The sequence below is a fragment of the Bolinopsis microptera genome, chromosome 10 (genome assembly GCF_026151205.1).
Source record: "Bolinopsis microptera isolate Bmic1 chromosome 10, MBARI_Bmic_1.0, whole genome shotgun sequence".
NCBI lineage: Eukaryota > Metazoa > Ctenophora > Tentaculata > Lobata > Bolinopsidae > Bolinopsis > Bolinopsis microptera.
In genome coordinates this window covers 16725932-16753572 of record NC_087081.1, presented here as the reverse complement: position 1 = coordinate 16753572, position 27641 = coordinate 16725932, and the positions used below count along the sequence as shown (strand labels likewise).

Genomic DNA, 27641 nt, shown 5'->3' with positions numbered 1-27641 from the left:
AGTGGACGGAGTTAACAGAGCCATTAACTTTACAATTTCAGAGTGGACGGGGTTAACAGAGCCATTAACTTTCCAATTTCAGAGTGGACGGAGTTAACAGAGCCATTAACTTTACAATTTCAGAGTGGACGGAGTTAACAGAGCCATTAACTTTCCAATTTCAGAGTGGACGGAGTTAACAGAGCCATTAACTTTACAATTTCAGAGTGGACGGAGTTAACAGAGCCATTAACTTTACAATTTCAGAGTGGACGGAGTTAACAGAGCCATTAACTTTACAATTTCAGAGTGGACGGAGTTAACAGAGCCATTAACTTTCCAATTTCAGAGTGGACGGAGTTAACAGAGCCATTAACTTTCCAATTTCAGAGTGGACGGAGTTAACAGAGCCATTAACTTTACAATTTCAGAGTGGACGGAGTTAACAGAGCCATTAACTTTACAATTTCAGAGTGGACGGAGTTAACAGAGCCATTAACTTTCCAATTTCAGAGTGGACGGAGTTAACAGAGCCATTAACTTTCCAATTTCAGAGTGGACGGAGTTAACAGAGCCATTAACTTTCCAATTTCAGAGTGGACGGAGTTAACAGAGCCATTAACTTTACAATTTCAGAGTGGACGGAGTTAACAGAGCCATTAACTTTACAATTTCAGAGTGGACGGAGTTAACAGAGCCATTAACTTTCCAATTTCAGAGTGGACGGAGTTAACAGAGCCATTAACTTTCCAATTTCAGAGTGGACGGAGTTAACAGAGCCATTAACTTTCCAATTTCAGAGTGGACGGAGTTAACAGAGCCATTAACTTTACAATTTCAGAGTGGACGGAGTTAACAGAGCCATTAACTTTCCAATTTCAGAGTGGACGGAGTTAACAGAGCCATTAACTTTCCAATTTCAGAGTGGACGGAGTTAACAGAGCCATTAACTTTCCAATTTCAGAGTGGACGGAGTTAACAGAGCCATTAACTTTACAATTTCAGAGTGGACGGAGTTAACAGAGCCATTAACTTTACAATTTCAGAGTGGACGGAGTTAACAGAGCCATTAACTTTCCAATTTCAGAGTGGACGGAGTTAACAGAGCCATTAACTTTACAATTTCAGAGTGGACGGGGTTAACAGAGCCATTAACTTTACAATTTCAGAGTGGACGGAGTTAACAGAGCCATTAACTTTCCAATTTCAGAGTGGACGGAGTTAACAGAGCCATTAACTTTACAATTTCAGAGTGGACGGAGTTAACAGAGCCATTAACTTTACAATTTCAGAGTGGACGGGGTTAACAGAGCCATTAACTTTCCAATTTCAGAGTGGACGGAGTTAACAGAGCCATTAACTTTACAATTTCAGAGTGGACGGAGTTAACAGAGCCATTAACTTTACAATTTCAGAGTGGACGGAGTTAACAGAGCCATTAACTTTCCAATTTCAGAGTGGACGGAGTTAACAGAGCCATTAACTTTCCAATTTCAGAGTGGACGGAGTTAACAGAGCCATTAACTTTCCAATTTCAGAGTGGACGGAGTTAACAGAGCCATTAACTTTCCAATTTCAGAGTGGACGGAGTTAACAGAGCCATTAACTTTACAATTTCAGAGTGGACGGGGTTAACAGAGCCATTAACTTTACAATTTCAGAGTGGACGGAGTTAACAGAGCCATTAACTTTCCAATTTCAGAGTGGACGGAGTTAACAGAGCCATTAACTTTCCAATTTCAGAGTGGACGGAGTTAACAGAGCCATTAACTTTCCAATTTCAGAGTGGACGGGGTTAACAGAGCCATTAACTTTCCAATTTCAGAGTGGACGGAGTTAACAGAGCCATTAACTTTCCAATTTCAGAGTGGACGGAGTTAACAGAGCCATTAACTTTGCAATTTCAGAGTGGACGGAGTTAACAGAGCCATTAACTTTCCAATTTCAGAGTGGACGGGGTTAACAGAGCCATTAACTTTCCAATTTCAGAGTGGACGGAGTTAACAGAGCCATTAACTTTACAATTTCAGAGTGGACGGAGTTAACAGAGCCATTAACTTTCCAATTTCAGAGTGGACGGAGTTAACAGAGCCATTAACTTTCCAATTTCAGAGTGGACGGAGTTAACAGAGCCATTAACTTTCCAATTTCAGAGTGGACGGAGTTAACAGAGCCATTAACTTTCCAATTTCAGAGTGGACGGAGTTAACAGAGCCATTAACTTTACAATTTCAGAGTGGACGGAGTTAACAGAGCCATTAACTTTACAATTTCAGAGTGGACGGAGTTAACAGAGCCATTAACTTTCCAATTTCAGAGTGGACGGAGTTAACAGAGCCATTAACTTTCCAATTTCAGAGTGGACGGAGTTAACAGAGCCATTAACTTTCCAATTTCAGAGTGGACGGAGTTAACAGAGCCATTAACTTTCCAATTTCAGAGTGGACGGAGTTAACAGAGCCATTAACTTTCCAATTTCAGAGTGGACGGAGTTAACAGAGCCATTAACTTTCCAATTTCAGAGTGGACGGAGTTAACAGAGCCATTAACTTTCCAATTTCAGAGTGGACGGAGTTAACAGAGCCATTAACTTTACAATTTCAGAGTGGACGGAGTTAACAGAGCCATTAACTTTCCAATTTCAGAGTGGACGGAGTTAACAGAGCCATTAACTTTACAATTTCAGAGTGGACGGAGTTAACAGAGCCATTAACTTTCCAATTTCAGAGTGGACGGAGTTAACAGAGCCATTAACTTTACAATTTCAGAGTGGACGGAGTTAACAGAGCCATTAACTTTACAATTTCAGAGTGGACGGAGTTAACAGAGCCATTAACTTTCCAATTTCAGAGTGGACGGAGTTAACAGAGCCATTAACTTTCCAATTTCAGAGTGGACGGAGTTAACAGAGCCATTAACTTTCCAATTTCAGAGTGGACGGAGTTAACAGAGCCATTAACTTTCCAATTTCAGAGTGGACGGAGTTAACAGAGCCATTAACTTTCCAATTTCAGAGTGGACGGAGTTAACAGAGCCATTAACTTTCCAATTTCAGAGTGGACGGAGTTAACAGAGCCATTAACTTTACAATTTCAGAGTGGACGGAGTTAACAGAGCCATTAACTTTCCAATTTCAGAGTGGACGGAGTTAACAGAGCCATTAACTTTCCAATTTCAGAGTGGACGGAGTTAACAGAGCCATTAACTTTACAATTTCAGAGTGGACGGAGTTAACAGAGCCATTAACTTTCCAATTTCAGAGTGGACGGAGTTAACAGAGCCATTAACTTTCCAATTTCAGAGTGGACGGAGTTAACAGAGCCATTAACTTTACAATTTCAGAGTGGACGGAGTTAACAGAGCCATTAACTTTCCAATTTCAGAGTGGACGGAGTTAACAGAGCCATTAACTTTACAATTTCAGAGTGGACGGAGTTAACAGAGCCATTAACTTTCCAATTTCAGAGTGGACGGAGTTAACAGAGCCATTAACTTTCCAATTTCAGAGTGGACGGAGTTAACAGATAAACCCAGCGGGATGATCAGCGTGGACCTGGATAATAACGTACTCCAGTTCAAGATAAAAGAGAAAAATATTGATAACGTTCATATCAACTACTTCTCGGAGGATGAAGCAATAGTTGGGGGAATTTTCCTACAGATGGACGGATACAAGATACCGACGTGTTCCGATACACTGACCATGTTTAGGAGGATACTCCCATTTGATGATTTAGAGTCTGTGTTCCAGATCATGAAGATCAACGACAATGTAGTTGTCCACCTAAACGGAGAACAGGTCCTCAACGTTAAAGTAAATAGTAACTGCTGGAACGTCACGGTGAAAAAGATCCAGTTTCTTAGAGATGACACTGCTTCCAACTTCTACAGACAAGTTCCCAAGGAAACAGGAACAGGTGAGGATTGTGTGAGGGACATGTGGTGAGGATTGTGTGAGGGACATGTGGTGAGGATTGTGTGAGGGACATGTGGTGAGGATTGTGTGAGGGACATGTGGTGAGGATTGTGTGAGAGACATGTGGTGAGGATTGTGTGAGGGACATGTGGTGAGGATTGTGTGAGGGACATGTGGTGAGGATTGTGTGAGGGACATGTGGTGAGGATTGTGTGAGGGACATGTGGTGAGGATTGTGTGAGGGACATGTGGTGAGGATTGTGTGAGGGACATGTGGTGAGGATTGTGTGAGGGACATGTGGTGAGGATTGTGTGAGGGACATGTGGTGAGGATTGTGTGAGAGACATGTGGTGAGGATTGTGTGAGGGACATGTGGTGAGGATTGTGTGAGAGACATGTGGTGAGGATTGTGTGAGAGACATGTGGTGAGGATTGTGTGAGAGACATGTGGTGAGGATTGTGTGAGGGACATGTGGTGAGGATTGTGTGAGGGACATGTGGTGAGGATTGTGTGAGGGACATGTGGTGAGGATTGTGTGAGGGACATGTGGTGAGGATTGTGTGAGGGACATGTGGTGAGGATTGTGTGAGAGACATGTGGTGAGGATTGTGTGAGGGAGATGTGGTGAGGATTGTGTGAGGGACATGTGGTGAGGATTGTGTGAGGGACATGTGGTGAGGATTGTGTGAGGGACATGTGGTGAGGATTGTGTGAGGGACATGTGGTGAGGATTGTGTGAGGGACATGTGGTGAGGATTGTGTGAGGAACATGTGGTGAGGATTGTGTGAGGAACATGTGGTGAGGATTGTGTGAGAGACATGTGGTGAGGATTGTGTGAGGGACATGTGGTGAGGATTGTGTGAGGGACATGTGGTGAGGATTGTGTGAGGGACATGTGGTGAGGATTGTGTGAGGGACATGTGGTGAGGATTGTGTGAGGGACATGTGGTGAGGATTGTGTGAGAGACATGTGGTGAGGATTGTGTGAGGGACATGTGGTGAGGATTGTGTGAGGGACATGTGGTGAGGATTGTGTGAGAGACATGCGGTGAGGATTGTGTGAGGGACATGTGGTGAGGATTGTGTGAGAGACATGTGGTGAGGATTGTGTGAGGGACATGTGGTGAGGATTGTGTGAGAGACATGTGGTGAGGATTGTGTGAGGGACATGTGGTGAGGATTGTGTGAGAGACATGTGGTGAGGATTGTGTGAGGGACATGTGGTGAGGATTGTGTGAGGGACATGTGGTGAGGATTGTGTGAGGGACATGTGGTGAGGATTGTGTGAGGGACATGTGGTGAGGATTGTGTGAGGGACATGTGGTGAGGATTGTGTGAGGGACATGTGGTGAGGATTGTGTGAGAGACATGCGGTGAGGATTGTGTGAGGGACATGTGGTGAGGATTGTGTGAGAGACATGTGGTGAGGATTGTGTGAGGGACATGTGGTGAGGATTGTGTGAGGGACATGTGGTGAGGATTGTGTGAGAGACATGCGGTGAGGATTGTGTGGGACATGTGGTGAGGATTGTGTGAGAGACATGTGGTGAGGATTGTGTGAGGGACATGTGGTGAGGATTGTGTGAGAGACATGTGGTGAGGATTGTGTGAGAGACATGTGGTGAGGATTGTGTGAGGGACATGTGGTGAGGATTGTGTGAGGGACATGCGGTGAGGATTGTGAGGGACATGTGGTGAGGATTGTGTGAGGGACATGTGGTGAGGATTGTGTGAGAGACATGTGGTGAGGATTGTGTGAGGGACATGTGGTGAGGATTGTGTGAGGAACATGTGGTGAGGATTGTGTGAGAGACATGTGGTGAGGATTGTGTGAGGGACATGTGGTGAGGATTGTGTGAGGGACATGTGGTGAGGATTGTGTGAGAGACATGTGGTGAGGATTGTGTGAGGGACATGTGGTGAGGATTGTGTGAGAGACATGTGGTGAGGATTGTGTGAGGGACATGTGGTGAGGATTGTGTGAGGGACATGTGGTGAGGATTGTGTGAGGAACATGTGGTGAGGATTGTGTGAGGGACATGTGGTGAGGATTGTGTGAGGGACATGTGGTGAGGATTGTGTGAGAGACATGCGGTGAGGATTGTGTGAGGGACATGTGGTGAGGATTGTGTGAGAGACATGTGGTGAGGATTGTGTGAGGGACATGTGGTGAGGATTGTGTGAGGGACATGTGGTGAGGATTGTGTGAGGGACATGTGGTGAGGATTGTGTGAGAGACATGTGGTGAGGATTGTGTGAGAGACATGTGGTGAGGATTGTGTGAGGGAGATGTGGTGAGGATTGTGTGAGGGACATGTGGTGAGGATTGTGTGAGGGACATGTGGTGAGGATTGTGTGAGGGACATGTGGTGAGGATTGTGTGAGGGACATGTGGTGAGGATTGTGTGAGGGACATGTGGTGAGGATTGTGTGAGGAACATGTGGTGAGGATTGTGTGAGGAACATGTGGTGAGGATTGTGTGAGAGACATGTGGTGAGGATTGTGTGAGGGACATGTGGTGAGGATTGTGTGAGGGACATGTGGTGAGGATTGTGTGAGGGACATGTGGTGAGGATTGTGTGAGGGACATGTGGTGAGGATTGTGTGAGGGACATGTGGTGAGGATTGTGTGAGAGACATGTGGTGAGGATTGTGTGAGGGACATGTGGTGAGGATTGTGTGAGGGACATGAGGTGAGGATTGTGTGAGGGACATGTGGTGAGGATTGTGTGAGGGACATGTGGTGAGGATTGTGTGAGGGACATGTGGTGAGGATTGTGTGAGGGACATGTGGTGAGGATTGTGTGAGGGACATGTGGTGAGCATTGTGTGAGGGACATGTGGTGAGGATTGTGTGAGGGACATGTGGTGAGGATTGTGTGAGGGACATGTGGCGAGGATTGTGTGAGGGACATGTGGTGAGGATTGTGTGAGGGACATGTGGTGAGGATTGTGTGAGGGACATGTGGTGAGGATTGTGTGAGAGACATGTGGTGAGGATTGTGTGAGAGACATGTGGTGAGGATTGTGTGAGGGACATGTGGTGAGGATTGTGTGAGGGACATATGGTGAGGATTGTGTGAGGACATGTGGTGAGGATTGTGTGAGGGACATGTGGTGAGGATTGTGTGAGGGACATGTGGTGAGGATTGTGTGAGGGACATGTGGTGAGGATTGTGTGAGAGACATGTGGTGAGGATTGTGTGAGAGACATGTGGTGAGGATTGTGTGAGAGACATGTGGTGAGGATTGTGTGAGGGACATGTGGTGAGGATTGTGTGAGGGACATGTGGTGAGGATTGTGTGAGGAACATGTGGTGAGGATTGTGTGAGGAACATGTGGTGAGGATTGTGTGAGGGACATGTGGTGAGGATTGTGTGAGGGACATGTGGTGAGGATTGTGTGAGAGACATGTGGTGAGGATTGTGTGAGGGACATGTGGTGAGGATTGTGTGAGGGACATGTGGTGAGGATTGTGTGAGGGACATGTGGTGAGGATTGTGTGAGGGACATGTGGTGAGGATTGTGTGAAGGACATGTGGTGAGGATTGTGTGAGGGACATGTGGTGAGGATTGTGTGAGAGACATGTGGTGAGGATTGTGTGAGGGACATGTGGTGAGGATTGTGTGAGGGACATATGGTGAGGATTGTGTGAGAGACATGTGGTGAGGATTGTGTGAGGGACATGTGGTGAGGATTGTGTGAGGGACATGTGGTGAGGATTGTGTGAGGGACATGTGGTGAGGATTGTGTGAGGGACATGTGGTGAGGATTGTGTGAGGGACATGTGGTGAGGATTGTGTGAGGGACATGTGGTGAGGATTGTGTGAGGGACATATGGTGAGGATTGTGTGAGAGACATGTGGTGAGGATTGTGTGAGGGACATGTGGTGAGGATTGTGTGAGGGACATGTGGTGAGGATTGTGTGAGGGACATGTGGTGAGGATTGTGTAAGGGACATGTGGTGAGGATTGTGTGAGGGACATGTGGTGAGGATTGTGTGAGGGACATGAGGTGAGGATTGTGTGAGAGATATGTGGTGAGGATTGTGTGAGGGACATGTGGTGAGGATTGTGTGAGAGACATGTGATGAGGATTGTGTGAGGGACATGTGGTGAGGATTGTGTGAGGGACATGAGGTGAGGATTGTGTGAGAGATATGTGGTGAGGATTGTGTGAGGGACATGTGGTGAGGATTGTGTGAGGGACATGTGGTGAGGATTGTGTGAGGGACATGTGGTGAGGATTGTGTGAGGGACATGTGGTGAGGATTGTGTGAGGGACATGTGGTGAGGATTGTGTGAGGGACATGTGGTGAGGATTGTGTGAGAGACATGTGGTGAGGATTGTGTGAGAGACATGTGGTGAGGATTGTGTGAGGGACATGTGGTGAGGATTGTGTGAGGGACATGTGGTGAGGATTGTGTGAGGGACATGTGGTGAGGATTGTGTGAGGGACATGTGGTGAGGATTGTGTGAGGGACATGTAGTGAGGATTGTGTGAGGGACATGTGGCGAGGATTGTGTGAGAGACATGTGGTGAGGATTGTGTGAGAGACATGTGGTGAGGATTGTGTGAGGGACATGTGGTGAGGATTGTGTGAGGGACATGTGGTGAGGATTGTGTGAGAGACATGTGGTGAGGATTGTGTGAGGGACATGTGGTGAGGATTGTGTGAGGGACATGTGGTGAGGATTGTGTGAGAGACATGTGGTGAGGATTGTGTGAGGGACATGTGGTGAGGATTGTGTGAGGGACATGTGGTGAGGATTGTGTGAGAGACATGTGGTGAGGATTGTGTGAGGGACATGTGGTGAGGATTGTGTGAGGGACATGTGGTGAGGATTGTGTGAGGGACATGTGGTGAGGATTGTGTGAGGGACATGTGGTGAGGATTGTGTGAGGGACATGTGGTGAGGATTGTGTGAGGGACATGTGGTGAGGATTGTGTGAGGGACATGTGGTGAGGATTGTGTGAGGGACATGTGGTGAGGATTGTGTGAGGGACATGTGGTGAGGATTGTGTGAGGGACATGTGGTGAGGATTGTGTGAGGGACATGTGGTGAGGATTGTGTGAGGGACATGTGGTGAGGATTGTGTGAGGGACATGTGGTGAGGATTGTGTGAGGACATGTGGTGAGGATTGTGTGAGGGACATGTGGTGAGGATTGTGTGTGAGGGACATGTGGTGAGGATTGTGTGAGGGACATGTGGTGAGGATTGTGTGAGGGACATGTGGTGAGGATTGTGTGAGGGACATGTGGTGAGGATTGTGTGAGGGACATGTGGTGAGGATTGTGTGAGGGACATGTGGTGAGGATTGTGTGAGGGACATGTGGTGAGGATTGTGTGAGGGACATGTGGTGAGGATTGTGTGTGAGGGACATGTGGCGAGGATTGTGTGAGGGACATGTGGTGAGGATTGTGTGAGGGACATGTGGTGAGGATTGTGTGAGAGATATGTGGTGAGGATTGTGTGAGGACATGTGGTGAGGATTGTGTGAGAGACATGTGGTGAGGATTGTGTGAAGGACATGTGGTGAGGATTGTGTGAGGGACATGTGGTGAGGATTGTGTGAAGGACATGTGGTGAGGATTGTGTGAGGGACATGTGGTGAGGATTGTGTGAGGGACATGTGGTGAGGATTGTGTGAGGGACATGTGGTGAGGATTGTGTGAGGGACATGTGGTGAGGATTGTGTGAGGGACATGTGGTGAGGATTGTGTGAGGGACATGTGGTGAGGATTGTGTGAGGGACATGTGGTGAGGATTGTGTGAGGGACATGTGGTGAGGATTGTGTGAGGGACATGTGGTGAGGATTGTGTGAGGGACATGTGGTGAGGATTGTGTGAGGGACATGTGGTGAGGATTGTGTGAGGGACATGTGGTGAGGATTGTGTGAGGGACATGTGGTGAGGATTGTGTGAGGGACATGTGGTGAGGATTGTGTGAGGGACATGTGGTGAGGATTGTGTGAGGGACATGTGGTGAGGATTGTGTGAGGGACATGTGGTGAGGATTGTGTGAGAGACATGTGGTGAGGATTGTGTGAGAGACATGTGGTGAGGATTGTGTGAGGGACATGTGGTGAGGATTGTGTGAGAGACATGTGGTGAGGATTGTGTGAGGGACATGTGGTGAGGATTGTGTGAGGGACATGTGGTGAGGATTGTGTGAGAGACATGTGGTGAGGATTGTGTGAGAGACATGTGGTGAGGATTGTGTGAGAGACATGTGGTGAGGATTGTGTGAGGGACATGTGGTGAGGATTGTGTGAGGGACATGTGGTGAGGATTGTGTGAGGGACATGTGGTGAGGATTGTGTGAGGGACATGTGGTGAGGATTGTGTGAGGGACATGTGGTGAGGATTGTGTGAGGAACATGTGGTGAGGATTGTGTGAGGGACATGTGGTGAGGATTGTGTGAGGACATGTGGTGAGGATTGTGTGAGGGACATGTGGTGAGGATTGTGTGAGGGACATGTGGTGAGGATTGTGTGAGGGACATGTGGTGAGGATTGTGTGAGGAACATGTGGTGAGGATTGTGTGAGAGACATGTGGTGAGGATTGTGTGAGGGACATGTGGTGAGGATTGTGTGAGGGACATGTATATGTGGTGAGGATTGTGTGAGGGACATGTGGTGAGGATTGTGTGAGGGACATGTGGTGAGAATTGTGTGAGGGACATGTGGTGAGGATTGTGTGAGGGACATGTGGTGAGGATTGTGTGAGGGATATGTGGTGAGGATTGTGTGAGGGACATGTGGTGAGGATTGTGTGAGGGACATGTGGTGAGGATTGTGTGAGAGACATGTGGTGAGGATTGTGTGAGGGATATGTGGTGAGGATTGTGTGAGGAACATGTGGTGAGGATTGTGTGAGAGACATGTGGTGAGGATTGTGTGAGGGACATGTGGTGAGGATTGTGTGAGGGACATGTGGTGAGGATTGTGTGAGGGACATGTGGTGAGGATTGTGTGAGGGACATGTGGCGAGGATTGTGTGAGGGACATGTGGTGAGGATTGTGTGAGGGACATGTGGTGAGGATTGTGTGAGGGACATGTGGTGAGGATTGTGTGAGGGACATGTGGTGAGGATTGTGTGAGGGACATGTGGTGAGGATTGTGTGAGGGACATGTGGTGAGGATTGTGTGAGGGACATGTGGCGAGGATTGTGTGAGGGACATGTGGTGAGGATTGTGTGAGGGACATGTGGTGAGCATTATGTGAGATATGTGGTTTGGATTGTGTCTCCAACTTATCAGTCTCATATAACCACAATAATATCACAAGGTTCATTGATATGTTGTTTGGACCATACTTTAGTAGATACAATATACATTGTACAATGTACCATGTACAGTGTAGTATACATTGAACATACTGTATGAGATTGATAATTTAATGCCCTAACTCAGATTGTATCGCACTAAACACGGAGTGGTCAGACCTAGTGTTTGCTACCCCGAGTAGTGGCAAGTTCCCGATAACAGCTGGCAGCACCATAACCCTGGTCTGTGGAGCTGGCTATGTGATACAGGGAGGAGACGATGTGATACAGGGTGGATATATGACGGCGACTTGCGTGACTGGTACTGAGTACACAACCAGTGCTCCTCCCACTTGCAGTGAGTGTTCCTTTATTTGATAGCAAAAATACAGTTATTTAGTTGCTTCACTCATCTTGTACTGAGTTAGGTTGAGTAATGTTGGTTAGCAGATATAACACACCCTCAGCCCCTTGTAAGGAAGGAACGTACAAGTCAACAAGTTCTCATTCTTGTTCTTGGTGCCCTGTTGGATCGTATAGCCTTGAAGGACAATCTCATTGTACGACGTGTAGTCCTTCCTCTGTTGCACCTAATATGGGATCAACAAAATGTACGCAGTGCGAAATAGGAGAGCAAGCCAACGAGGGAAAGATAGCCTGTGGTTAGTCACTTTCTTTCCTTTACAGAATATTTCATTTTTAACTTTAAGTAGGTAAATATTGAGGTTGCAGGAATCTTTAAAGTAAAACTCAACAACCTTTTTCTGTACATTGTCATTAAAATGTGTATGGTTGTTGTCTTAAAGTGTATCCAATGTTCGTCATCCAACGGCGAAAATATTCCACAATTGGCATCAGTCAATTACTTTATACATATATCGGTGGTCATTATTTATTCTCCAATCGCCTCTGTCATTTATATTACGATAATGGCAAAAATTCGGGTAAAGGACAATCATCCCTCAATCCTAATTCCTAACCAAGTCATGATAACTTTGTCTATTCTACAGTTGATTGCCCAGTTGGTCACTACAGAAGCTTAGAAATGACATCATGTCAGCTGTGTTCAGATAATCACATCAGTAAAACAACTGGAGCTGCAATTTGTACACAGTGTGAGGCAGGGGAGGAAGCTAATGATGGACGGACTGATTGTGGTGAGCCTCCGTTACCATTTTCATCGGTATAATTTATCGTCACAACGGCAAAAAGCTTGCAAAGATTGTTTCACCATTTAAGAACCGAGATCATGGTGTAAAGATTACACCATTGTGCCCCTGTAAAACTCTTAATTACCCGGCATAAATCCTATAAAATTCAGTTACTAAGAAAGGGCCATGCCTCCCACTAATCTAACTTCATCTCAGTTAAGTGTGAGGCTGGAACATACAAAACTGACGTAATGACCACCTGTAAGCCTTGTCCATATTACAACATGATCAGTACTGATGCTAAATCAGTAGTATGCACTAAATGTGTTGCGGGGAAGCAAGCCAATGAGGGAAAGATAGCCTGTGGTTAGTCACTTTCTTTCCTTTACATAATATTTCATTTTTAAGTAGGTAAATATTGAGGTTGCGGGAATCTTAAAAGTAAAACTCGAGAACGTATTTCTGTACATTAAAAATTGTTTGGTTGCTGTCTTAAAGGATAACCAATCTTTGTTGTATATCGGTGATCATAATTTATTCTCCAATCGCCTCTGTCATTTATATTACGATAATGGCAAAAATGCGGGTAAAGGACAATCATCCCTCAATCCTAACCAAGTCATGATAACTTTGTCTATTCTACAGTTGATTGCCCAGTTGGTCAGTACAGAAGCTTAGAAATGACATCATGTCAGCTGTGTTCAGAGAATTATATCAGTACAACAGTTGGAGCTGCAACTTGTACACAGTGTGAGGCAGGGGAGGAAGCTAATGATGGGCGGACTGATTGTGGTGAGTCTCCGTTACCATTTTCATCAGTATAATTTATCGTTACAACGGCAAAAAACTTGCAAAGATTGTTTCACCGTTTAGGAACCGAGATCATGGTATAAAGATAACATCATTGTGCCCCTGTAAAACTATTAATTACCCGGCATTTAGTGATCCTATAAAACAGTAACTAAGAAAGGGCCATGCCTCCCCACTAAACTAACTTTATATCAGTTATGTGTGAGGCTGGAACCTACAAAGCTGACTTAATGACCACCTGTGAGTCTTGTGTAGATAATCACGTGAGTTCCGGAGAGGGAACTACTTCGTGTGCAGCATGTGGGGAGGGACATGTTTCAAACCAAGACAAGACACAGTGTGGTCAGTTATCTTCCTTATCTACTGTATATTTCTGAATACCTGTATAAATTCTACCAACAACTACTGCTAACCTAATTAACGACTGTTCTTTACTATCAGTGACTTCCACCAACATTTTATTTACCTACTGTTTTTACCGTTAGATGTATGCACAGTTGGTCACTACAGGGGCTCTGGTGATCCAACCTGTCTGTCCTGTCCAGAGAATCACATCAGTGCAACAGTTGGAGCTGCAACTTGTACACAGTGTGTGGCAGGGAAGGAAGCAAACCCAGCTAAATCTCTCTGTGGTCAGTTATTTTCTCACATTTTACCATTGCACATTTTCTATAATAGTAGTTAAGTGAGCCCCTTTCCTCACATACAAGGGATACCAATGACCACTAACAGCAGCCTGTCCTACATGGGAGATCTTAGGCTAAAGAGCTGAATATGCGTGAGTCAGAGACTAATCTGCGTTTTAAAGATAAGGTCTACATGTTACTAGACTTGGTAGTCTGGGTCTTAGGACACATGAATTCTAAACTTCCTAATGAGTAGCTCTTATTCTACTGGTATGTTTAAGGAAAACAGTTCTAGTTGGTGAGTACCACCTGTCTGCCCTGACAATGACTAGCTCTCATTTTCGTTTAATGAAAACGTGCCAGGCCCCATTAAAGTGGAGCTCCTAAATATGTAATCTAAAAATTGAATTTCTCCTCAGTTGATTGTCCAGTTGGTCACTACAGAAGCTCTGAAATGTCATCTTGTCAGCTGTGTGCAGAGAATCACATCAGTACAACAGTTGGAGCTGTAACTTGTACACAGTGTGAGGCAGGGGAGGAAGCTAACCCATACAGATCTTTCTGTGGTTAGTCTTAATATTATGATTGGTAGGGTATAATAAGCTGTGTAAGTCATATCCGCACTATGTTCAGATGATTTGATTATAATCATATCTAATTATAAATTCTCCCAGATCCCTGCTCAGTGGGTCACTACAGAGACTCTACAATGATAACCTGCCAGACCTGCCCAGAACACCAAGTCAGTACATCACCAGGGGCTTCTCTCTGTACCACGTGTAAAGAGGGCGAGGTTGCAAACTTACAGAAAACAAACTGTGGTCAGTCCGGTATTTTTGTGAATTTTTATGAAGATGTGAACTGTTAATAATCACTACCTAGCAATTCGCAACATGTTTTGTGAAACAACGCATATATAAGCAGTACGTTCCTAAGACTTATAATTTTCAAATCTCCCAGAACCATGCCCAGTTGGTCAGTACAAAAACGAGAGTATGTTTGCCTGTCAGTCCTGTACAGGTAATCACATCAGCACAACAGCTGGAGCTGCAACTTGTACTCAGTGTGGAGAAGGGAAAGTGGCAAACTCTGCGAGATCTTTTTGTGGTGAGTCATAATCTTATTTTTTAAGAGTCTCTGTATGTGCTAATCTGTCCCTATTCAATGAACAACCCAGAGTACAATTCCTCACTCCTCAGTTTCCTGTCCAGCTGGAAGCTACAGATCAGGAAGGATGGCAGATTGCCAGCCTTGTAATGTGAACAAAGTTAGTGAGGGTGAGGGAGCCGCTTCTTGTACAGCTTGTGGACCTGGGACTGAGTCAAACTCAGAACATACTTTGTGTGGTAAGTCTGAGATACTGACTAGGGACTCATTAATAATTAATTAATTGTTAATTAATTAATTAATAAATAATTAGTTCTCTTAATAGGGAGGGGTAATACTGTCTGTATTTTGGGTACAAATCATTTCATTTAAATGGCTCATTGAGTAGGAAATACAATCCTACGACAAAGATGTCTTAGGGTGCCTGAAACTTAGGTTATTTGTAGTATATATATAGGCTAAATGGGTTCAATTCTGGTATGACAAGGTGTGATGAGTGTGAAGGTAACAGTGTGAGCACTACCTCTGCTGCTACCTAGCAATTCGCAACATGTTTTGTGAAACAACGCATATATAACGAACGTTCCTAAGACTTATAATTTTCAAACCTCCCAGGACCATGTCCAGTTGGTCAGTACAAAGACGAGAGTATGTTTGCCTGTCAGCAATGTACAAGTAATCACATCTGTACAACACCTGGAGCTGCAACTTGTACTCAGTGTGGAGAAGGGAAAGTAGCAAACTCTGCGAGATCTCATTGTGGTGAGTCATAATCTTATTTTTTAAAGTATCTCTGTATGTGCTCTAGCTCTCTGTATGTGCTAATCTGTCCCTATTCAATGAACAACCCAGAGTACAATTCCTCACTCCTCAGTTTCCTGTCCAGCTGGAAGCTACAGATCAGGAAGGATGGCAGATTGCCAGCCTTGTTATGTGAACACAGTTAGTGAGGCTGAGGGAGCCACTTCTTGTACAGCTTGTGGACCTGGGACTGAGTCAAATATAGAGCATACTTTGTGTGGTAAGTCTGAGATACTGACTAGGGACTCATTAATAATTAGTTCTTTTAATAGGGAGGGCTAATATTACTGTCTGTATTTTGGGTACAAATAATTTCATTTAAATGGCTCATTGAGTAGGAAATGCAATCCTACGACAAAGATGTCTTAGGGTGCCTGAAACTTAGGTTATTTGTAGGCTTAATGGGTTCAATTAAATTCGGCTGACTAAGAAAAACAAAAAACCCTCGTCTTATGACTTGAATCCGTGTAAAGTAATGTAAGAAACCTCAGTTAACTGTAAGCTGGGACATTACAAAGATTCTAGTATGACAAGTTGTGATGAGTGTGAAGGTAACAGTGTGAGCACTACCTCTGCTGCTACCCAATGTGAAGCCTGTGTGGGTGGAAAAGACGCAACACCCGACAAAACTAAGTGCTGTAAGTTATCTCTGATAGTTTAGTAGTACAGTGTATAGTGTATACTCAGTATAGGAATTAGTAAGATAGTCGGATGTTTTAACATGACCGACACATACAGAGCATCTCAGCATCTTAAACATGGTCTAGATGAAATGAACTCCCAATCGATTAAATGTACATTTGTTTCAGTGAACTACTGTCTACTCCCGGCCACCCCTAACTCCATACTCAAGTCTGGAATTGTAATTGAGGGAGACTCCAGCAAAGTTAGCTGTGATGCTGGTCACGTGAGGTTTGGAGAGAAGACTATGGAGTGTGTTAGTAATGGCCAGTTTGAGGGTAATAGTATTTGCAAACTCCTGGGTAAGTGGATGTAATTTAGAGTAGACGCTGTGTGGTTGTTTAATTGATCTGTCTAGGGAGAGAGTACAATTTACAACCAGATTAGCAGCATCAGTATGTTTGAAATAGATGTTCAAAATAATGTATATAACAAAATATCCGCTGAGCAGTTTTAGGACAGTGTTTATGTTAGAGTAGAAATAAAACAGGTTTAAATATAGGTATCATTATGGTAAATAAGTACCAGGTACCTATTATTATTGTTTCTATCAATAAGAGAACGCTTTGTTGTTTGGAGAAATTATGACGGACAAGTAAGTTGTCTAAAGAGAGAAGATTCAAGACAACTGCTGGAAGATAAGGTAGTGTACGTTTCAGTAAAACTTAAAACAAACGGGCGTATGATATAGTGATAGATTCACAGAGGTGATTCTAATGTTGTTATGTTTGATAAAATAACTTGCTTTCTCATATATTGCAACACTCCTTGCAAAGAGCTAATCATGCAACAGTGAACCTAGCACTCCAGATTAATATATATCAGGCAAAATAACACCCAGTCGGACAAATTTGCATATAGAAAATTCTCTTCATTTGCACTCTGAAATATTTATCTGTTTGGAGATAAACTGGAATGTGAAGCACAGGGTTTTACAGTGACGGTTAACTTCCGGAACGCGCGGCTTTTAAACGTATTGTGCGCGCCAAAATAACTTTGCTTTTTATTGACTTTTGTCATGCGTCTTTACGGAAACATAGCTCTCATTCAATTTAAGGTGCGGCGCGAGGGCTGGTTTGGACAAATTGCTAGCAGGACTTTTGATGTTAACATATTAATCAACAGTATATTGGTCCATATGTCAAAGTACAAAAAACTTGGCCCGGTGTTTATATCACATAACATCTTATCTTTCTTTAATATAACACATCTTATTTAGGAGAATGCTCATGCTTCTAGCGAGTATCTAAATAAGATAAAGCAAACAGATTAGTAAACGACTGAGAAACAAAACTCTTACTTCAAGTGGACGCTGGATTCCATCGTAAATACTGTTCATTATTCCTGCAATTAATTTTATTTACACCTTATTCATGTTATGAATAAACTCTGCATGGATAAAAGAAACAATTACATTTCAATGATTAAATTAATGAACCATTGAACTTAATAAGTCTATATTTACCAGGTCCCAACTCAACAGACAGAGGTTTTCCAGTACGTTTAACAGGATCACCGTACGACACGCCACTAGTTTCTTCGTACACCTATCAGGAGACAGAGTTGAAGTATTGTGAACAACAAGGGATGAAACTGATTTTGTTTTCTTATTTCTAATTTTGCGAAAAAACTGTTAGTTTTGGGAATAGTTTTCGTTCAAGTTTTTAAAACAAACCTAGAATTGTTTATGAAAATTTGTTATAGGGACAAGAAATACACAATTTGTTGAAGCACAGTTTACTTTTATTTAATAACTTGTTTGATTCTATATTCAATGTTTATCTGACTGTTTCTATCAATTTAACTATCAATTTATGAAGAAATGATAAGAATTTTAACAAGAACAAAAACAGGAATTTAGAAAATGAGTCTACTAAAAATGAACAAATAACTGTGTAATAATAATAATAGTAGTAGTGGATATATGTAAATAGAACATGTTAAGTTGTTAACCTGAATAGTAGCGAAACCACCTTCAAGTCTAATAATCTCTCCAACTAACTGGTCGTGTCCAACACGAACTAGCTCGTACATAGCAGCACCAGCCATGTGTTGGGCTGTGACCACTGGGAGAGTATCATCCAATTAGTCAATTAGTTAATTTGTCGAATAGCTGATTAATTAATTAGTTTATTGGTGACTGATAACTGTTTTAGTAACGGGTCAAAGGCACAACTTTACCTGCTAATATAATTATATATTTATAATTACTAATTAAATTATAATTACTAATTAAATAGTAAGACATGCAAAACATCGGGTTATTATTTCTCAGTTTCAGTACAAACTGTACGATCAAAATTAAACTATCTAAACAGTTAAGTTCTAGTTTAAAACGTTTCTCTAGTATTATTTGCAGTAAACCACTTAGCATTTGTATCGTTTTTAGCTTGTTATCAGCAGTCGTTATCTGCAAGTGTTACACACCACGCTAACCTGATGAATTTCTCTGTGGACTTACTACACACAGTGGAAAAGGATAGGCAATCGGAGATTGGAAAGCTCATGAAAGCCGTGAATGTCTCGTCCTTCTCTGATATCAACCAGGGTGTTCTACAAAAACTGCTTAAGGGTCCGCTTGTAAATTTCCTCAGCAGCATAGTAAATTTAATGGACAGCAATATGAAGCTATGCAGGTCTGCAGCCAGCAAGATAGATCAGATGAAAACAGAACAGATAGACATGCAAAAGCAGCTGATAAACAGACAGCAGAATCAGATCGAATCGGTGCAGAAAACTGTAAAGAATGAAATAAAAAGTTGGGTAGATGTCGTCAAGAAGAACAGCGTCCAAAACAATCAGCTGACAACAAAAACTGTGAAAGAAGCCGTGCGATCAGTGAATAAAGAAGAAGAAAGATCGAGAAACTTGATTATCTACGGTTTGAAGGAGACGGAAGAAGGGGAGTGGGAGGACGTATTAGAGATGGACCCTCTCCCGGACTTTTTCAAGTCAGTTTTTGCTGAGGCCGGCTGTCATTTTCCTGACACGGATGAGATATGCAGGATTGGGAAGAAAGTTCCTGAGAAAACGCGACCAGTCAAAGTTCAGTTACAAAGCTCTAGCGATGTGGATATTATACTAAGGAATGCACACAAACTTAAAACAAATGATGATTTTAAGTCAGTTTATCTTGCACCGGATAGGACAAGGGAGCAGAGAATGCTACACAGTGGACTTGTCAAACAGATGAAAGAACTAATAAAGCAGGACAATAGCAAGCGTTATTTTATCAGAGACAATAAAGTTAATTGTGTTAGTGAGAGCTAGAGCCTTATCTACAAGTACACTGTCTTGTTATCAGAATTTATGAACTTTAATATGTTATTTTCACTTTCGTTATCTACGTGGTGATACAGTGTAGTTTTTACATAGTATGCATTTTAATTTGGTGTAAGTGGTGGCCGTTGTATTCTATAAACCGTTTTTAACGAGTTTTTTACGATGCAGTATTTTGTGAGGAGATTTAGGCAGCATGAACTGTGGCTCATATTTTATTATTTAAGCTGCTCTACGAGCACACACGCTAGCTAGTTGGTTTTTAGATAGTTAAGAGTATTAGTTACTTAGTTAGTTAGTGTAAACTAGTATCAGTCAGGATCTGCACTGTTAGCACACAGAACTGTTAGTTTTCGCGAAGCAGGTCTGTCTTTCATATATATTCTTATAGTAGACTTCATCATATAAATTTATTTTGAACTTAGTAACAATTTCAGGGAATAAATAGAAATTTAAGATTTCATTTCTATTCTAATATTCACGTATATTAAATACAATTATATTGTTATGTATCATATATGATTTTGTAAACATTGGCCGGTGTACCAAAAACCGGTCCCCAAACAAACATTTGCAATGAATTTAAACTCACTTATGTTTGTTTCATCAAACACAAATTATATATCACACCCTCAAAATGACATATTTTGTCTCATTTGAGATGCGGCCTGCTGGTCTTATTTTAGATCAGAAATAATAACCTAGATTCTACTTGTAAAAACATTATTCTCTGCCACTCTTATCAAAATATGAAATCTAATAAGATAATTCAAGTCATATTAAATTACAACTTCTTAAAATGTGGACGAGTTAAGGTTTAACGAAGTATACCTGCAAAAGATCTTAATAATATATATTTCTAACAAGTATAATCCAATGTACTTGTTATCATCAGTAGATTAATTCAACCAGCCCATTTTATTTGGCTGCAACTGCTTATTTTAATTGGAAGACCATAGGAAGGACCTTAATCTGTTACTCCTCAATAAACAAAGTGCTTTAAAACCGGTCAGTATTTCTAAAAATAATATAAAAACTTACCAGGTCCCGAAACACCATAAACCGACCCATCAGTGAGAACTTCGTCAACCATTATGACCTACAGTGATAACCGATTAGATAAGATTAACACAACATGGGGAGGGGTGGGGGAGGGGTGGGGAGGGGTGGGGGAGGGGTGGGGAAGGGGGAAGAGGGGCTTGTCTCCCCAAATAAGTCTTAGACTGGTTCTGACTACATAGCCAGTAATATGAAGCAACTTTTATAATACATCTTGCTTTAATATGATAATTGAATGCTTAAAGGACTATATTCTAAGATCCATTAAGATATATTACACTGCTTTCTTCAGAAAGCATAAAGATGTCTGAAGGTACTGGCATTTCTGACTAAATATCAAAGCTGATATGTGGGTAGTGACTGTCTGCAACAATGACAGGGATCAACTTTGGGAGAGTTGAAAATCCAATTAAACAAAGTATCCTTGATGGTGTACTATCCTACTATGTCTATAGCTATATGAGGATATAAAAAGTTGGGTGACTTGTCTGATTCTCCATTAAAAGGGTTGGAGGATCAAAATGGAATAAATTGCTATAGCTAAGGCTTAAGCTAACGCTGTGAATGTGTTGGTTGTGTGAAATTTGAGGTAACTCTTAGCAGCTATATTGCCCATGTTTTATCATTCAACAATTTACTTTTTTTAACTGCTTCAAATTATGGTGAATAAAATTGTATGTAAAGTTTAACATTGTTGATAACATATCAGTTTTTACCTTATTGCTAACAACATGAGCATATGTTTCATTTTTTATAGAACTCTGTAGTAGTAGTAGTAGTAAACAATTCAGTTTTTGCCATAAAAGCAACCAGTTGTACTGTCCCTTTACATCCTTTCAGATGGGAAAAGAACACTACTATATAGCAACTAATTTAAGGTATGTCCAATGAACCAATGTCACCTAATATGTCACCTAATATGGCCTCCTCAACTCCTAATGATAAGAAACCTCTCACCTCTACTTCAAGGTATGGCCTTCGACACCATATCAGATCAGAAAAAACCTTTGTCAATTAAACCCTAAGTCCTAGTAGTAGACTCAATAAAAGTAGTAGACACATATCATTCAGTAAAAGTAGAAACTCCAAATATTCATAGCCCTGATGACTGTTGAGGAACCAATCAGTAATGGAATTGACAATGATGCCCCCCTGTTGTGTATCCATGTGGTGAATGCTCAAGTTGTCACTGGCCTCGATTGCGTTGAGTGTGATGGTCCCTGTGGTAAATGGTATCATACCAAGTGTTGTATGCACAAAAAAACGTTTCAAAAACTTGGGTAACACTCAGAAGTAATGTGGGTATGTAAGAATTGTAAGGCCCTAGAGAAGAAACCGGCTAAGCTTGTTAAAGTAGTAAAATGGACCAACAACATGTTCCTAGTGCTGCGGGGTAAAGTGGGCAATACCTTCATTTATGAATTAAGCAGATCAATCAACCTGTTTAATTACAAGACAGAATGGGAGAGTGTGGCATTAAGACTAGTATTCATCTTCATTCCAATGATGCTACAAAAACCATTAAAAAACTCACGGGTAAAGGATGACACCATCTATCTTGATAAAAGTCTCAAGTTGTGGAAAGCTAGTGACTTGACTGCTTCAATTATTGAAGGGCGTGAGATTCAGAATCAACTTGAGGAGGCACGTAAAGCCCAGGAGAGATCCCTTGCTACCAAGTTTGCTCAGATCATGATCCATAGCAAAGTCTCAGCAGCAATGCCGATCAGTCTCATAAATCGTCAAAGCCGTTGGATGTTGGATGTTGATGAAACGGTTATCAGACAGCTAAAGGAAAAACATCCATCTGCTATGACTGCAGAAGATAAAATTCTGATCACAGGTGATAAAGTGGCACTCGAAGAAATTATCTTTGTAGCCATTGATTCAAAATTAGTGAAAAAGGCTGCTACGCTGACATCAGGATCAGGTGGCCGAACGCTGGTAGACTCATCTTATGCTGTTGTGCTTTTAGTAAATCCCAGGAGATTGTCGATGTTCAGAAGGATGCAGGACCACTTCAAACATGTGCAAGCCACAAAGGGGGAATCTAATCAGCAATACACGCTATGGCAGAGGTTCATGATAATGAGGACGAAAGCTATTTTGTTAGTGGATGCTTCCAACAAAATAGCTCTCAATGCTTACTAAATACTTTGAGAACACCTACAGAGAACCAACATACCTACGTGGCAAACAGTGCAGTGGTGTAACGAAGGGCCCCGCTGACCCTGCTGTGCGGGGGGGGGGGGGGGGGGGGGGGGGCGCCGTCTTAGGGGGGCGCCAAATCGTCGTTTGAATGTGGGACAATTTCGAAAACTTAACTCTAGATACACACTTTTTTAGAGATTTTACCGGCATATCCTCTAAAATCACCTGATTTGTTCAATTTTAAGGGAGGGGCACCAAAAGGGGAGGGTGCACCAACAGGGGGGCGCTTTTTCGGCAGGGGGCGCTAACAGGCAACGTTACGCCACTGAAACAGTGAGGGAATGATTTAAATCAAGAGCTGTGAAGGTTTCACTCAAGGAGACAATATTGCAACTGGTGGATATGCTCTTAGCACCAAGCCACTTATTGACTGCCTGAGAAACATCATCAAGCAAGTGTGGTTTGAAGATGATAGTGCTGCTGGTGGGAAATTGGAAGCAGTGTATAAGTGGTGAAAGGAGTTGCTCCAAGTAGGACCTAAATACGGTTATTTTTCTAACCCATCTAAGAGCATTCTAGTCAGTTAAACAAATAACATCAGGTACCAGGCATCTTGGAGCAGAACTTGGCAATACAGGTGTCAAAGATCAGTACATCACAGATAAGGTTCAAGGGTGGTGTGACGACATCAAGATGTTAGCTGATATTGCAGAATCTGAACCCCAAGCAACCTACTCAGCCTACATTGCTGGCATTTAACACAGATGGAAGTTTGTTCAAAGGACTGTGCCACACATCTCTGAAGCCATGGAGCCAAAGACAAAATAAGACAAAAGCTTCTACCAAAGATGCTGGGCAAGGAGATCTCTGACTTAGAGAGAGATGTGTTAAGTTTACCAATAAAGTTGGGAGGATTGGGCATGTGTAAACCCCACGAAAAATGTCAGTACACAGCCTCCAAGCTAATCACTACTGAGCTGACAAAAGAAATAGTTGGCTAAGAGGAAGTATACACCGCATCAAGTAACTTCACCAACTCTGGAAGAAATTATTAAAAAATCAAAGAATTCCAACCTCCAAGCCAAGTATGAAGCTATAGCTGAAAGATGTGGCACCTCCTCCAAGAGAGCTCTACTAGCAGCAAGAGAAAAGATGGCTTCCAGTTGGATCAACACACTGCCACTCCAGAAGTATGGCTACACTCTGAACAAATAGGAGTTCCGTGACAGCTTCTGCCTACACTACAGCTGGTGGATACCAAACACCCCCATCACCTGCGGATGTGGAAGAACAAGTGACCTTGACCACCTTCTCACTTGCAAGCTAGGAGGCTACGCTATAATGACCCACAATCACATCAGAGGCACAATGGCCAATCTCTGGCGTGAGGTGTGTCATGATGTGAAAGTTGAACCTCAGCTACAGAAGGTAAACGAGGGTGACTATCTGAACCCCAAAACCAAGCTCGGCTTGATGTATCTGCTAGAGGAGTTGAATGAGGAGCTAGATAGTGTAGAATGTGGAAAAGGCAACTTTCACCCCAGCTGTATTTCTCACATTTGGAGGTAAGTCGAAAGAAGAGTGTAAGCAATTTGTCAACAGATTAACAGATCTCATAGCCAGAAAGAGGAAAGAGAGGTACTGTGATGTAGTAAGGCATGTGAAGATAAGATTTGCTATGCTAAGAACAACTGATCGCTCTTCGTGGGTACAGAGGAAAGGAGATTGATATCAAACATGAAATCCCTCTGACAGAACTTCATTCCTGCCCCGATGATGGAGAAAATGATGAATTTTGAAAATTCGTGTGCCAATATTTAATTGCTTAAAAGTTTTTATCGGTAGCGGTTTTTGAAATCTCTCCGTTATTGGCATAAGGAATACAAATTTGACATTTGTAAAATAACAATTAAATAGACCCTGCTTGCGGCGCGCGCTTACAGCCGCACTTAAGGATCCTATATATACAGCGAAAGCACATAGTTAGGTGAACATGCGGCTGGATCCTTATCCTTACCATGAATCATAAATTTGTTTATTGTTAAATAAAGGACGGACTTGGCGAAAGCTACTTTCAATCGCTTTGCCTGAATGTTGACGGATGTTACTCGTCTAAATTTCTTCGAAGTAGCGCGCGCCGCTTTCTTCTCGATGGCAAGTGCTACAAAATAGCGAACGCCGGGCCAAACCATTAACAATGTTCAAACTGGACGGGGTTAATATTTCGTAAATTCGCGCGAGCGAATAAATTTACGGAAGAAATTTGAATTAAACACAATTCATTATGCATTAGTCAAATCATATAAATGAAATAAATTTAAATTAAAAACTAAACTGTTGGAGGACTTCGCCGCTTCGACGCGCCGCGCAAACTAGCATTCTTGCTTCGCATCGTCGTCGATCGTTATATATTACTGGGCGGCCGGCGCTCAGCCTGTCATTCCGCCGAATCTTTATATGTTTATGAACATAATATAGCCTGGGGTCCCCAGGTTCACATGTGCATACGCGTACTGCGTGACGCGCTTGTTTCATAAGTTGAATATACAGCGGTCGCGCGCTACTGCAAGCGAGAGGGCTCTGGTTAGAGCAAGTCCCCAGGTAACGTCGATCACGTCGTTGCTCTACTTCGCAGAGCAACGATCTCGATGGATTGACATCGTTAATCAAACTAAACTGTAAACGTCGCGTAAAATAATAATATTTAAAAATTACTGCAAATTATGGTCAATGGTGCGATCAGCGATGCATTTGTCAGATCGTGCTGATTTAACGATTTGGGCTATACAACATAATTTACATTATACGAGCGAAAGCTGAGCTGCGCGGCGCAATTACAATGTACAAACTTTTGCAACGGTTATAGCGGGCAGGTGGGAAACTTACAATGTAATTTAAATCAATTAAAGGGTCGTTCGCGTTCACATATTACGTAATCACTTTTTGAATAATTTTCCACCCCCTCTCGGCCCCTCCGTGATCAGTTTTATACACAGCTATTGCGTCAAAATTACACTAGCGTAATCATTTGGAAACCCCCCTCGGCTGATTACGTATTATGTGAACGACCCCTAATATATTTTTATAAATATTTTTGAGGCACGGTATATAACGATCGTTATTTATAAAATCACTTCTGCGAAATGGAAATATTGATTATCATTATAATATGGCAAAAGTTTGAGATGATGAACTGAATTTGACCCCATCTTATTATAAAGGTATCAGTATTTTGATCTTGAGGAACAGGTAAGGAAGACGTGGAAGAATGTATTGCGAGATGCAATGGTTTGCAGAATTGGGGAATGAAATGAGTTTGTTAAATCTGACAAATTCATGGGAAAACTAAGCAGATTTTGAAGCCACTTACAAAAGTTTCAAATCAAAAATCATTTCATATTTTATAGTTAGTTCAGTTATTAGTAGCTAAAATCCACGTCATACAAGTTCTACTACGAACTTCCCTGGATTGTAATTCGACATTTTCGACTGAATTTAAGTATATACATTATACTGGATAAACTGCAAAAAGTGTGACTTTCTTCAACTTTAATAGTTTTTGACAAAATTAAACTTCACAGTAATTTTTAACTAAATTTTGTCAGAAATATAGTTGAGTTGATAAAAACAATAAAAAAATGATTAATAGTTAAGTGTTTTCTCAAAAAAAGCCACCCTTCCCAAAAATTAAATATTGTAGTCTGAAATTGACATTATTTATGGCTGAGGTAAACGTTTTAAAGACCTTCTTCAAAATTCTGCCCAGACAATCTCTTCTGAATCATCCCTAAAGCATATTATGAAAGTTTCAGGGTGATTGATCAAAAACAGTTGGAGAAAAAAGATTTTTAGACTCGATTTTCACTACGCCAGATAGAAAATTGCTTGCGCAATACAGTTACTTATGAGTGCTAACCTTTGACAAGCGATAACTTCAGCTAGGAACAAAATTTGTTGATAGGACCAAAAGCAACTGATGGAAATTACTCTTGTCTATCAAAAACAACTAAAATGATGATTTCGAAAAAAAATTTCTTGAGACCTGGCCTCTTAATTACAGCAAGCTTAAGTTCCTGAGGTAGCACCATAACAAAATAGCAATTTGTGAGAAATCAAAAATTGATAAGGACTTGAAATTTGGAATGCATAAATTCGACACCTAGTGACACAATGTGATGAAGAGTTTTTAGCAACTGCTCCTTCATAATATTTTTCATTTCTCGAAAAATTCACACTTTCTGTGGTACACCCTGTATTTATACTAAAGTTCTAAGCAACAGATAGCTAAAAATTTAACATCGCTGGTGCTCAATCTTTCTCATAAACTGAAAGTAAATCTTTGTTAAATTGAAATATTCTCCAAAACATTCAGGTACTACTTAAATTACACTTAATCAATATAAACAGGTTAATTTGCGGTCGTACGACTCGCCCTGGGTACTGCAAAGTGTTAATAGCAAATACAAGCGAGCTATAGACTGGACCATCAGTAGGTCCACGCAATACATGACCAACATTCTCCATCGATTTCTGTCCTCTCTTGCTGATAATACTTCCGTATACAGCGTTTATACAAGTTATCGTTAGAAAAAATGTTAGGGTGACAATAATTCAAAATATTTCTAAGATGACTCCTATGAACAACATCAAGTTTCTCTAAATGAATTTAAGTCCAGTGACCAAATAGTGGATCATAGTCGTTAGAGAATTTTAGCACATGTTTTTTGGTGTCCTGTTGATGAGCAATTCCCTCTCACGTTATAACCATCACAACTCAGCTTACCAAGGAGAAGAAGAA

At 42.1% G+C, this 27641-nt stretch overlaps 1 protein-coding gene across 1 annotated transcript in view; it reads right to left on the bottom strand.

Moving 5' to 3' along the window:
* Nucleotides 1-27641, bottom strand: part of LOC134821679 (V-type proton ATPase catalytic subunit A-like) — a 94214-nt gene that overhangs the window by 22437 nt on the left and 44136 nt on the right. The window contains exons 2-5 of the mRNA XM_063832384.1: nt 20675-20732; nt 18308-18420; nt 17820-17901; nt 17655-17698 (exon numbers count right to left, since the gene is read on the bottom strand). Of these exons, the coding sequence (XP_063688454.1) occupies nt 17655-17698; nt 17820-17901; nt 18308-18420; nt 20675-20726 (291 nt within the window). The 5' untranslated portion in view covers nt 20727-20732. The remainder of the gene's footprint in view (nt 1-17654; nt 17699-17819; nt 17902-18307; nt 18421-20674; nt 20733-27641) is intronic.